The sequence below is a fragment of the Dermacentor silvarum genome, chromosome 4 (genome assembly GCF_013339745.2).
Source record: "Dermacentor silvarum isolate Dsil-2018 chromosome 4, BIME_Dsil_1.4, whole genome shotgun sequence".
Classification (NCBI taxonomy): Eukaryota; Metazoa; Arthropoda; class Arachnida; order Ixodida; family Ixodidae; genus Dermacentor; species Dermacentor silvarum.
Window position 1 is genome coordinate 51,153,517 of NC_051157.2, and position 12,147 is coordinate 51,165,663.

A 12,147-nucleotide genomic window follows, 5' to 3' on the forward strand; every position below is an offset into this window, starting at 1 on the left:
AAATGAAGTGCACACAGGAGTATTATGCAGTTCTCCGTATGCACCAAGGAAATATCGAAATAAACTAAATTTTACAGTCAGTAACTTTTTTCATGTTCTCAAACCACAGTGATAAGCAAAGAGTACCTCTAAGTGGTGTGTTTCAAGTTGGGACATGCAACCACTGATAAAGTGCCAATAATACATGGAGGAAATTAGGCTTGGACTCCTTGTATTATAGCCAAGAAGGACTTTGAATCTAGATAATGTGCACATCCCATGTGAAGCCTATCCATATTATCACCAAAGGGAAATTCCTTGCTTTTGACGTTGCTTTCTTCCAATGCCTGCTGAAAGAGTGCTACAGTTAAGTTACAATAGACAGCGTCACTTACTTGCCAAAGACGTAATGGCTTGTGATTGTTTTGTATGAACTTTCAGGACAGTGCTTCAAATGTCCGTGTGGCAAGAGTGGCTGGTGGCCATGGCATACATTCATCCACGGAATGGGGAGGAGCAGAAGATCTCGGATATGGTCTACTCCCTATTCCGCATGCTTCTCCATCACGCCATCAAATACGAGTATGGAGGATGGAGAGTTTGGGTCGACACACTGGCTATCGTTCATTCCAAGGTCAGTTACGTATGCTTCTTTTTTTGGATAATATATTCTTCTGTGTATTTTTGCCTTTGCGTGATAGTTTCTCTGTGTTCTCAAATGTATTTCATTTTCCATATGCTTTAACTGGTGCCGAGTGTTGTGGGTTTTGTGTACTTGGCCTTGCTTCTTCTCAAACCATGCGTGCTTGCTACCAAATTGATTCTCACTGTGAGCTGCTGTTATTGGCTGCGCAGAAGCAAGCGCAAGGCATGACATACAGCTCCTTGCTAGGAACTTGCCTTTATTTGTCGATCAGCTGGGCATTGAATAAAATATCCTGTTAAATAATGGGAACCAATTAATCTATTAATTAATCAATTTATTAATCAATTTGTCAGATTTGCAAAGTTATGTATATGTAAGCTAATGTAATCAAAACTGGTGGTCTATGTAGATAAATTTTGAAGAAAAAAGTTCTACAAGCTCACAACAGTAGCCATTATTATCACGTCATTGAAAGACTCAGTTAGTGGACATATCAAGCATACCAAACGCACTCAGACACAGTCAAAAGCCCAGCTGCGAAGTCGAAGGAGCTTGTTAATGTTGCTGACAATCTCATCACAGAATGCGTGGGTCTTGTTAGCATTTCGCCTGTCCTTGTTCAAAGCGCACATTAGCAGCTGCAGCAGAGACTGCATTTTCCTTCTGCCGGTTCAGCGTGCAGCGCACACGAGTTGCCTTTATCTAGAAAGATGTACAGGCGCCGTCTTAGTTGTTACATTGTAGCTCAATTTGTTGCTCCTTCCATGCTGTTGAGAAAGCAAAGCAGGAACTTTGGTGCCGACTCTTGCCGGATTTCGCTCATATGACCTCGACTGATAATTTGTGACGAAAATGACTGTGATATAAAAGCGTTGATTAACTGGAAAGTTAATTGATGAATTGCCCAGCTCTAACTCCTTCATGTTCTTGTCTGCAGCCACCAGTTGAGTAGGACTAACAGACTAGACTGCACTGAGAGCAAAACAGATAGTTAAATTGAGAACCTTGTCTTTATCTGGATAGTCACCGTACTGTAAGCTAAGCAGTATATTTCTCAAAGGTGAACCTTTCTAAAGGTGGATGTTCACTATCCAGTGTGAGGGTCTGTGTAGGTTTAGGGTTAAAAGTGCCACAGGGCATGGTGAGGAACTGTCGGCTGTCATTGTCGCAGGCAATCCTTGTTGAAAAAAATCCACCTTATTGGTTGGGTGAAGACATACTTGGTTGATGTTCTTATCTGTGATAAAGGTATGTCCATTCAGAACTGGTTCATTCAGGACCTGAATTTGTTTTCTTATCCTGTAGGTGTCTCTGGAAGAGTACAAGCTGCATTTTGCTCAGATGTACGAACACTTTGACCAGCGACGGGTGGATCACATCACTGACCCTGCTGTGCGTCGCAAGCGACCAATTAGCACCATTTCGGGTCTTGACCGGTGTCCACCACCAGAGTCGGATCTCCCTGTTGCTCGCAGGGCATCTGAAGACCAAACTGTAGCCACCAGACCAGACATTGTGCAGATCAGGGAAGGGCTGGGGGAAGAGGAGGAAGAAGCCACCAGGGGGACTGTGACTTTCCCGTCCATCGTACCGTCCACACCAAGTCAGCTGCCCGACCCTGTGCCGTCAGATGATGTGAGCAAGGCCACTTATATGCTTGTTTGCTGTACTCACACAAATGTAATGAGAGTCGCTTTTGTTGAATTACCAGCCTAGGAAATCGCCTCGCGTCATGTTCAGTATCAGGCTTCAATACCCAACATCTATTTACATGTACTGTATGGCAATGCAGTTGGGCAGTGCATGTAATGCTTAGGGCAGCTAACTGGCCGTCTACTAGAGTTGTAGAATGGGTGCCAAGAGTAGGGAAGCATAGTTGGGGATGGCAGAGAAGAAGGGGATGTGATGAAACTAGGAATTTTTCAGGCAGAAGATGGTGTCAGCTGACACAAAACAGGCATATATGAGAAGCCGCTCTTTTTGAATTCCTTCTGTTGCCTTGTGTCTGATTTTGTGAACATTTGCATTGCAGGTTGTTCCAGTTGTTGAAATCTCTGAAGGTCCAGTGGACATTATGCAGCCAAATCAGACCGTTGTCTGTCCTGATGTAATTCCGGTCCAAGAGACTATCTCTGGCAAGTCCAGCCTTGAAGAGAAGCGCACCCCTGCAGAGGAAGATGCATCACCCACTCTAGATAATGCTACACGAGAGCCTGGAACTTCCCCCGATGTTGTCCCCCACCCCACCGACATGTCTTGTGGCAAGGATGTTCAGGAGAATTCACCAGAGCATGTTGAAAAAAATCCACCTGACACATTCACCGAGGATCCATGCTTGACAGAAAGGGAGTCTTCGGTTGCTTTGGGAGATCAGGATCAGGTCCAAATTACTGCGTGTGAAGATTGCAAAATGGAAGAAATGGGGAAGGAAGAACGTGCAGAACCGAATGCTGTCTTAGAACCTAGCAAGGAAGAAGACCCTGTTTTCACGATTGAGACATCTGCAGATAAGGATGAAGCAGGAGGAGGTGAAGTATCGGCTGAGTGTGATGTCTTTGAAGATGCCCAGGGTGGTGATGGAAGTGAAACCTCGGAAGGCACTTCTGCGCTCCCTGATGATGGCGTGGACAGCACCGAGAGAGACGTTGCAAAAGGAGAAGCCAACGAAGTGTTGTCAGAAGCCAGTGCAGACAAGTTGGAGACAGCAACACTACAAGCTGTGGCAGAGCCATCAAACACCACTGACGAGCCACCAAGTGCCGAAACCGAGCAGTGGGAAGTTAAGGGTGACAGCCGGTCAGAAGATGCTGCATCTGTCTCTCCTGTGAAGTCAGTTGAGAGTAGTGGCGGTGGTGGCGCGGATGCCAGTAGTCCTGAGGAATCGGCCGGAAGCAGTCCTGTTCCCCCAACGCAACAAAAGCTTATAGTGGCCTCTGAACAGTTGGTCAGCCACCTTCCCGCAATTGTGAACCCCACTGAGGAAGTGCCATTGCCACCACCAGCCATGGATTCTGAAGTGTTGCCGTCACCCCAAGAATCGCCCATGCACACCATTGTTGGAGCTGCCGATGATACCAGCACGGTGAGCAACATCAAAGATGAAATTGACAACAATGGAAACTGCTGCACTGTCTCAGGTACAGCAGACAACAATAGTGGGGATGACATAAGTGACGAACGCATGGAAGCTAAGCGGACTATAGCACAGACAAACCTGCTGGATGGGGAAGGAGATGACTCAACAGCACCAGCTGAGGCAAGTGGTATCAGCACCATTGAGGCCCAAGTGGAGCGGCAGCGCAAGCACATGGCCGAGATGGGGCTGAGTGATGCGCCACCTACAGAAGGCTCGGGTGAAGATGACGACGATGATGTTTGCACGAACGATGCTGGACTTATTCGTCGTGCTCGTAGTGCTTCACATGCGTCCTCTGCTACTGCTGCTGCTGCCGAGAAGGTGCCACCTTCAAGACCCAAGTCTGTAGAAATTGCCCCTGCGGGCTCGACTGCCAGTGGAAGGCAGCTGTTCAATGCTGGGCCTTCACGTCCACCATTTCGCATTCCAGAGTTTCGTTGGTCACCCATCCATCAGCGTCTCTTGTCTGACCTCCTTTTCTCCCTCGAGACAGACATCCAAGTGTGGCGCAGGTTAGTAGTTGATTGATTGATTTTAACATCACAAAAATATGTGATTGTGGGGCTTGCGGTGATGAAGTACCTTTCATCAGTTGAGGCCATGCCGGGTATTTAGCGTATGTTGAAGTATTTTGCCCCCTAGTGTTTGGGTATCATGGCAAGAAATCAGTGGACCTTGTGCTCAATAATAGAACATCATAGTTGCAGAGTCGATGTAGCAGATAGCTGTCAAATAGGCCTTGTAGTTAATATGTGGGTGGAAATAACCATTATGGTTACAATGACACCCTTCTTCATGGTTCATTATATCAAAGAAAATCTTCACAGTTCAAAGCATGTTTATCTGTGCAAAGACCTGTCTCTGTGTGCAAATATAGCTTGCTAAAAGGTGCCCATCAAAGCTGGCTTCTCTGCAGTAAGGAGCTTTATCATGCAAAGTCCACTTAGCCATTCACTTTGTTTCGCAGGTGATGGTAGCTGGCATATTAGTGGTGTTTACGTGTGTGGATAACCGAGGATGTTAAGGGGAGATGTTACTCGAAGACACTTTTTAAAAAAATATTCACCCTAAAGCAATGAAACTTTAGCTGTTCTAAGAGATCTTTATGCTGATTTCAAATATATAATGAGTTTTCTTTCAAGTTGCATACCTTTTTGTTCTGCACCATGACAAAGCTGTAAAAAAAAACTTAAGCCTTTTGCCACCCTCCCCCCCCCCCCCTTTTCCATCAATAAAGTTCCATATTTAAGGGCCAATGATGGTTCATATTCCTCCAACTGAACTGTAGAATGCTGAAAACTAAGTAGATAGTGCGTATAAAATATTTAATAGACGTGAAAAATTTGAACCTGGGAAGTCCACAATACTCAGATCCCAGTAAGTGTTTACTTGCTTTCTAATATATATATATATATATATATATATAATATTGAGGTTTACAGGAGATTACGGCACTCCTCGCACCTTAGAGAATGTGTGGGCAAAACTTAATGCAGATCCGAGCACCAGGAGTACCATTAACAAGATGGGCAAATCATAAAGTTGCCAAAAATTGCATTTTGAAAAAGTTAATTTTAAAGTTAGAAATTGAAAGTCGCAGTGCTCTAAAAACGTGGAAAACACATGCATTTTTTTTTTTAGTATTTCTTGCACGCAGCCCAGGAAATTATGGTTATTGGAGAATGAGGCTTGGCCGAGCTCCTCGTGTGATCCGCAAAGGCGAGCGGCCGTGCATTGTCGGCCATGAGATGCTAGTGTGCCGACATTAGAGCGCGCGAGACGCTAGTGTGCCGTCTCGCAGCCGTGAGACGGCACACTTTTGGGCTTTTAACAGCTACCTTGTCCTCTTGAAATCTAATCTTAACCCATTTCCAGTTGAGTCTCGGCTTTGATTTTTGTTTTCATAACAGTAGAGATACTAAACTTAACGAAACAAGTGAAAATGAGAAATCGATAATTTTTGAAAAACCTCACGTTTTTCGAGTAGCATCTCCTCTTAACATGGCATTGCTAATTGTCATTATAACTGAATAAGTCACAAATGCGCAAAAGCACACCTGCAGGGATAAAATCTGGACTGTTTTGTTTTTGAGACTGGTGTTCAACCATTCACACTTTCAAGACATTGGGTACATACATTTTCAAGAGGATCAGTTGATGCCTCTTGACGCAACCCGGGGTGCATGTAATGCAGGCTGCATGCAGTTCAACTAATAATCAACTATAAAACATAAAACAGATCAGCTGGAGCCAGAACTCTATTAAATCTGCAGTATACAGTAATAATATGAGTTAGTGAGAGTTCTAGTAAATAAAAACATATTGTGGCGAATGAGAGCAGAACGCCTAATGAATGGAAGTAGAGTAAATGCAAGTGAACTTTTGGGGGAAATTCATTGCAGGGCAGGTCAGTAACCTAGGCAAAATGGGCCTGTGCTTCTTTGGTGTTGACAGCTTGTGCATATTGATCCCTTGATAATGAGCAGTGACAGAAGCAGTTATCATGGTGGTGGCTGTAGAAGTAGCTGAGAATTGGGCACACACTTCCGGCTATGGCAAAACACAGGGTTTATGCCTCCACTAGTCACTTTCAAAACAGAGCTCCGGAGGTGCCTTGCATTTCTTCTGCCATCGTGTCATAGTATTTGCAAGATGGAATTGGCTTCAGTGTGCACTTCAGTTAATTAATGCAGTTAGCAGCTACATCCTGTTCAAGCAGTTAGTCCATGGGACTATTTGTAGTGATACCCTTACTGTTACATGACTGATTGTGTTCATAGTGCATGGTTGGTTTCTAAACAAAAACATAAAGCTAATAAAAATTTCTGCCTCAGAATTTAAGGACCTATGTGTCAGATTCTTTACTCAAGTTTCTAGCCTGCCTTATTATTATTATTATTATTTTTTACAAGGTGCAATTATGACCCAAAAAAAAAAAGCCTTCATGTGTGTCTTTCTCTTTCTTTTGCAGTCACAACACCAAGACAGTGATAGACTTTGTGAACAGTGGTGAGAATGCCATCTTCGTCATTAACACAGTGCACCTCATCTCTCAACTGGCTGACAACATCATCATTGCCTGTGGAGGGCTATTGCCTCTTCTAGCATCTGCAACTTCCCCAAATGTAAGCTGTGGTTTTTGTCACTGTTTGAAATGGGAATGGTTATTGCAAAATAATTACTTAGTGAAAACTCTGACTGTCTACTTAATTTAATCTTTTTTTTTGCACTTGTAGCTATTGGCGTTGAAGTTCCTATTGTTTGTTTATTGAGTGTATTGCATGCTCGCTTGATCTGCTTCAGCATTGATAGCCTAGTTTGAAGTTCTGTCTTCGCACAGTGCGTAGAAAAAAAGCGTAGTTTGTCTTCAAGTCTTTGCTGGCATGCCTTACCATTGAAGTAGTTAAGTTATTTTAGTTCAACAGGTTCATTCCATCATGAAATGTGTGGAATGCTATGAAACATAATCATTCTCAGCACCAGACTTACAGTGTAGAGCTGAGTGCATTTGCAATATCCTTGCTACATAGCAGGAAATGTACTTGATAGAATACACTTCTTTGTCGTACATTATATTTGATAGAATCCAACTAATTATCTGCAGATAGTTAAGGTGGTGCTTATCCAAGATCTCAGTGCTGGGGGAAAAAGCTTCTAGTGCTTAATTTTGCACTCAAAACTGCCTGAATTATGAGGAAATATTTTGATACACGTCAATGGGACCATGATTTTATTGGTGATTCAACAACTGTATGAAGATGTTTGTGAATAAATACAGTAGAATGTTTCTTTAATGAACACTGACTTATCAAGGTATCAGTTTCAACGTAGTAAATATAAAGTTTGGTTAGACATCCTTGATTTCAATTGGATTTCCACACAAAAATCAAGATCACCAGATTTGTCGCGGAGCTTGCCGAAATTCAGATCAGGATGAAAGATATGAATGAACATATTAATACCGTGGGCTTATTATGACTACTGCTTTTTCACTAATATCTTTCCTGTGGGCCTGACCGTTGATATACTACTTGCAATATTTCTGTGCCTAGTTCTGTTAACAGTATTGTATAATGAGCAACTTTTAGCTTTCCAGCGCTACTAAATTTTATCAGGTTTATCCTGTTTTATCACTGCATTATCCTGTTCAGTAGAAGTACATTTACATGCAGTGTTATGCTTCAATCCAAGCTGTACTTGAGTACACTAGGTCCATGGCTTCATTTGACCTTAAGAATCTTTTTCTTTAACCCATGCAGCATGAGCTGGATGTGATCGAGCCAACACAGGGCATGGCTATCGAGGTTGCTGTAGCATTCCTCCAGCGGCTGGTCTACATGACCGACGTGCTGGTCTTTGCCTCGTCCCTGAGCTTCTCAGACTTGGAGGCTGAGAAGAACATGTCCAGTGGAGGCATCCTCAGGCAGTGCCTCAGGCTAGGTGAGGTCTCTGTTGAGTACATGCACTTGCACATGCACATGTCTAAGGGTTTCTCATGTATGCTACCTGCATGCTACCTTTTGCACATCATATGGTAAAGTTGCGTTGTGTTTGTGGTGGCTGCAGTCTGCACAGCAGCTGTTCGCAACTGCCTGGAATGTCGGGAGAGGAGCTGTCCCTTGACACCTGTGACGCCGCAGACTCCCACCACTAGGGACCCTCTGCGGCCCAACCCAATTCACGCACTCATCGGTGGTGTGCAGCCATCAGCTAAGGTTTGTCTGCGCTGTTTACTGGCTGGTTGTTTGAGGATAATACTCTTGTCGACAATGTGGGGCAGATTAAGTTGCCCTTCTGTTTGTGGTGAAAGCCAGCATAAGATTTGTCAGAGTAGGGGCACTTTTTGTAGGAAATGCAGCCATTCACAGAAGTGATTGCATTCTTTTCTTAGTTAGCCATGCTGAGCGCATCATTACCACTTTTGTTGTAGAACAGAGATGCCTTCTTAAGTTTTTAATTTCTTTTAACTTTCTTTTCAAAATTGTAGCATGAGGCAGTACATATTTGTACTTTTTTTTTGTTTGTGAGAGCAGTTGTTTGACGTGTCTTTCTCTCCAGTATTCTCTTCCCCCCCAAAGAATCTCTTTGAAGCCCAAGAACAATGAGCTTAGGTCATAATCGCTGTCAGATTAATCCAAAAGTTTAAGTTTCACCAGCAATGTTCCATTCATATTCTCTATTATCATCATCGCTTTGTTACTTTGTGGTCATTGCACAGACTCTTTTCATTTTGCTGTGGCTCTAGAATGTGTCTCTCCTGCCATGCTTTGCAGAACATTGTGGAAAATCTTGGCGGTCAAAGCAGCCCCATACGAGACCCAGAGAAGCTGCTGCAGGACATGGATGTGAACCGTTTGCGAGCTGTCATCTACAGAGACGTAGGTCACCTTTGCTTGTACCCGTAGAGTTAATACACCAACTCTAGAGGAAAAGCGCCCCATAGCGCCCATGTATTGAAATAGGGAACCGCAAGGGTGCCGCCATGTTGCTACCCTATACAGGCGCACAGGCGCAGACAACGAGATGCAATTCAGACGACGCGCGCTATCAAAGCGATCCCGAGCCTCCGTCAGTATGGTAGCGCCATCTAGTTAAGGTGCCTGCAAACGCAGCCTTTTAGACACCGTAAATTTTACATCAGAATTTTCTAAATAGCCATCCAATCTTTCTGAAAAATATACAGAATGAACTTCAAACTTTGTCTGTGCCTACGTGCTTCGTTTAAGTGCTTGCTTTTGCGTAATATTTTGAATATATTTAGTGCTACAAAATTGAGTCATAGCAACATGGCAGCGCCTTTGCCGTTCCCGCATTTTTCGCTCAGCTTTTCCTCTAGAGTTTGTATACTACTAACTCTATGCTTGTACCATTTGCGCAAGATTCTCGCTGCTGGGGCAGTGGTTCTCAAACATTAGGTACTAGTTTAGAATTGGGGACCCAAGAAAATAGGGGGTGCATGCGCAGAACTCGGCCAACTCTTGGGTTTTGGGTTTTCATTGACCAAGGACCTGGAAATCAAGAAACAGCCTAGGGCCCTAAAACGACTTTGGGTCATCCAAAAAAGCTGAGCGTAAACTAACATGGCAGCAGCCATCAAATCGATGGCTCTCGCCTAGCACCAAATGTGACCCAATTTTTTATTAACTTATTAAATTTGTAAGAAACAAATGATGATGTAGGCTATCACTACCGCTCATCTCATGGGGCAAAGTTCGAACAATAAATCGCCACTCTTCTTGAAAGCGGTTGTCCGTTCAAGAGCTTGGAGGCCTAAAGGGATAAGGTTTTGGCTGGCATATTAAACAAATAAAAACCAAAGTGTGCATTCCAAAGGCTTCCCATTACTCTTAATCAATGATTTAAGACAGCATAAGTGCACGCACAAGCCTGTTAGAAGATGCTGTATGGTGGCCCCTGGTTTTGAAGAATCTCCTGCGCAGCAAGGAAAGGCTCAAGTGTTTATTCGTCCACTTCTCTGCATACAAGTTGCGTTGTCTTCCTATTTCTTTTTGTATGGCTGTATCCATGAGCTTGGTAAAGCTGTGCTGTGCATTGTCTAACAACACCTTTCACATGGCATGCCCAGATTCAAGGGATGGTGAATGACGCACCTGCACATTCTACAAATGAGTTTGGGGTAAACGTGTAATAAAGTTTTAGGACGTTTTCTTTCTTTTTATTTTAAGTTAGGCTTTGCCTTTCTTAATTCGTCTTATTGTTTTCATTCCTTACAAGCAGTATTTCCTGTTTTTGTAGTAACCCTATTTCTTTTCAGTACATCGGCGCATTAAATGCACAACCCAACAGTACTGTGTTTGCCCCAATTCTAAAACTCTATTCGTCCTCTGCACCTAAGAGCAGCCAATGCAAGGCATATTGGGGACCCAGAACTTTGGTTCACGCAACATCCCCCCTCCCCTTTAAAGAATAGAGTGTGTGAGAAAAGCACAACCCTGATCGCTACTCTCATTCCTTCTTCCCATTTCACAGGATGAGACCAAACAGGCGCAGTTCCTGGCGTTGGCTGTGGTTTACTTCATCTCCGTGCTGATGGTGTCCAAGTACCGCGACATCCTGGAGCCCCCTTCGTCCTCCTCCTCTTCCTCATCCGCTTCCTCCTGCTGCTCACAGCAGCCACAGACACAGCAGCAGCAGCAGCAACAGCAGCGAGCTGCAACTGTGGTGCCCCCTTCATCATCTTCAAGCGTTACTCATCCGGCCCCCATGCCGCCCTCCGATGGTACAACAGCCGTGCGCCTTACTCAGCCTCAGGCGCAAGGTGACTGCCAAGTTGGCCCCCCTTTGAACATTGAATTTGCTAACACACCAGACAGTCACTATTTAGCATTTATTTATGTTTGATTTTACACATACATCAGCACCACGAGGCACCATAGCAGGTGATGCATCTTCTGCTCTTGGTATCCCGTCATAAATATCCTCTTATTTTCTATAGAGTCTGCTTTGGTTGGTGCTGCACTTGTTAAGATTTGTCGTAACATAGTCTTTGATCCAATAAGCCTACATTCAGTCTGCTTACATTTGTACATGGGGCCAACAATAACTTTCCACCAGACTGCATTTTCTATGCTTCGTGGAATTGCGAAAAGCTTCCTTGAATTGCCATAACATTCTGTGCAGCTGCTTGCGCAGCAGATTGTCATGGAAAAACGTGCAATACCACCCGGTGGACATCATCAAGGGCAGTCGAGCAAACAGCATGCACCAATCAGCTAGTGTGATGCACGTGTGGACATTCATGATGGCGCTTGTCACGGGACTGCAACCATCAATGAAACATGTAAGAGAGGAGGAAGCAGAGCACAACAATGAATGGTGCCACTTCAGTTTTTTTCTGGGCAAGGGCACAACCTCAAAGAAGACACACAGACGCACGTCACAGGCACTTGTGGAAGGTCATGAGGTCACGCCAGTACCAAATTATCAACACGAGGTCAAACCACGTGAACTACAATTTGCACCACTACAAAACTTTGGCATGTTAATGGGTGGTACTACAAGATAGTAATTGTGTTGCATGGGTTCAGTGTACAGCTTTGAAGGCAGTAGGAACATAGAAAAGTAAGAAAAGGCCATGTGGTTGTGCTAGTAGCTATATTTGGTTGCTGATAACTCAGTTTATAGAGGGCACAGTTAAAACGTTTTACTGAGAAAGATTTGTGAGATGTGTTATATAATACCAAAGACATTTTACATCTTCCATAAGCGTTGTTGGCTATCTCCAGTGCATCATCAGAAGTGTGCCTTGTGTATAATTTTATGTGGTATGTACTAAAAATAAATGTAAAACGCAAGAATGCATGCTCCGTCACTCCCCCGTCCCCAAATTTTTTGTTTCAATAATGTTGCACTAGATAAATTTGTA

The 12,147-nt window shown here is 43.8% G+C and overlaps 1 protein-coding gene across 2 annotated transcripts in view; it reads left to right on the forward strand.

Annotated features, from left to right (window-relative positions):
* The window catches only part of LOC119450006 (neurobeachin), a 319,496-nt gene that overhangs the window by 123,127 nt on the left and 184,222 nt on the right, over nucleotides 1–12,147 (forward strand). For both annotated transcript variants that reach the window (XM_037713337.2, XM_037713339.2), the window contains exons 22-29: nucleotides 421–613; nucleotides 1,931–2,260; nucleotides 2,658–4,273; nucleotides 6,733–6,886; nucleotides 8,021–8,201; nucleotides 8,328–8,476; nucleotides 9,035–9,139; nucleotides 10,752–11,040. In XM_037713337.2, the coding sequence (XP_037569265.1) occupies nucleotides 421–613; nucleotides 1,931–2,260; nucleotides 2,658–4,273; nucleotides 6,733–6,886; nucleotides 8,021–8,201; nucleotides 8,328–8,476; nucleotides 9,035–9,139; nucleotides 10,752–11,040 (3,017 nt within the window). The remainder of the gene's footprint in view (nucleotides 1–420; nucleotides 614–1,930; nucleotides 2,261–2,657; nucleotides 4,274–6,732; nucleotides 6,887–8,020; nucleotides 8,202–8,327; nucleotides 8,477–9,034; nucleotides 9,140–10,751; nucleotides 11,041–12,147) is intronic.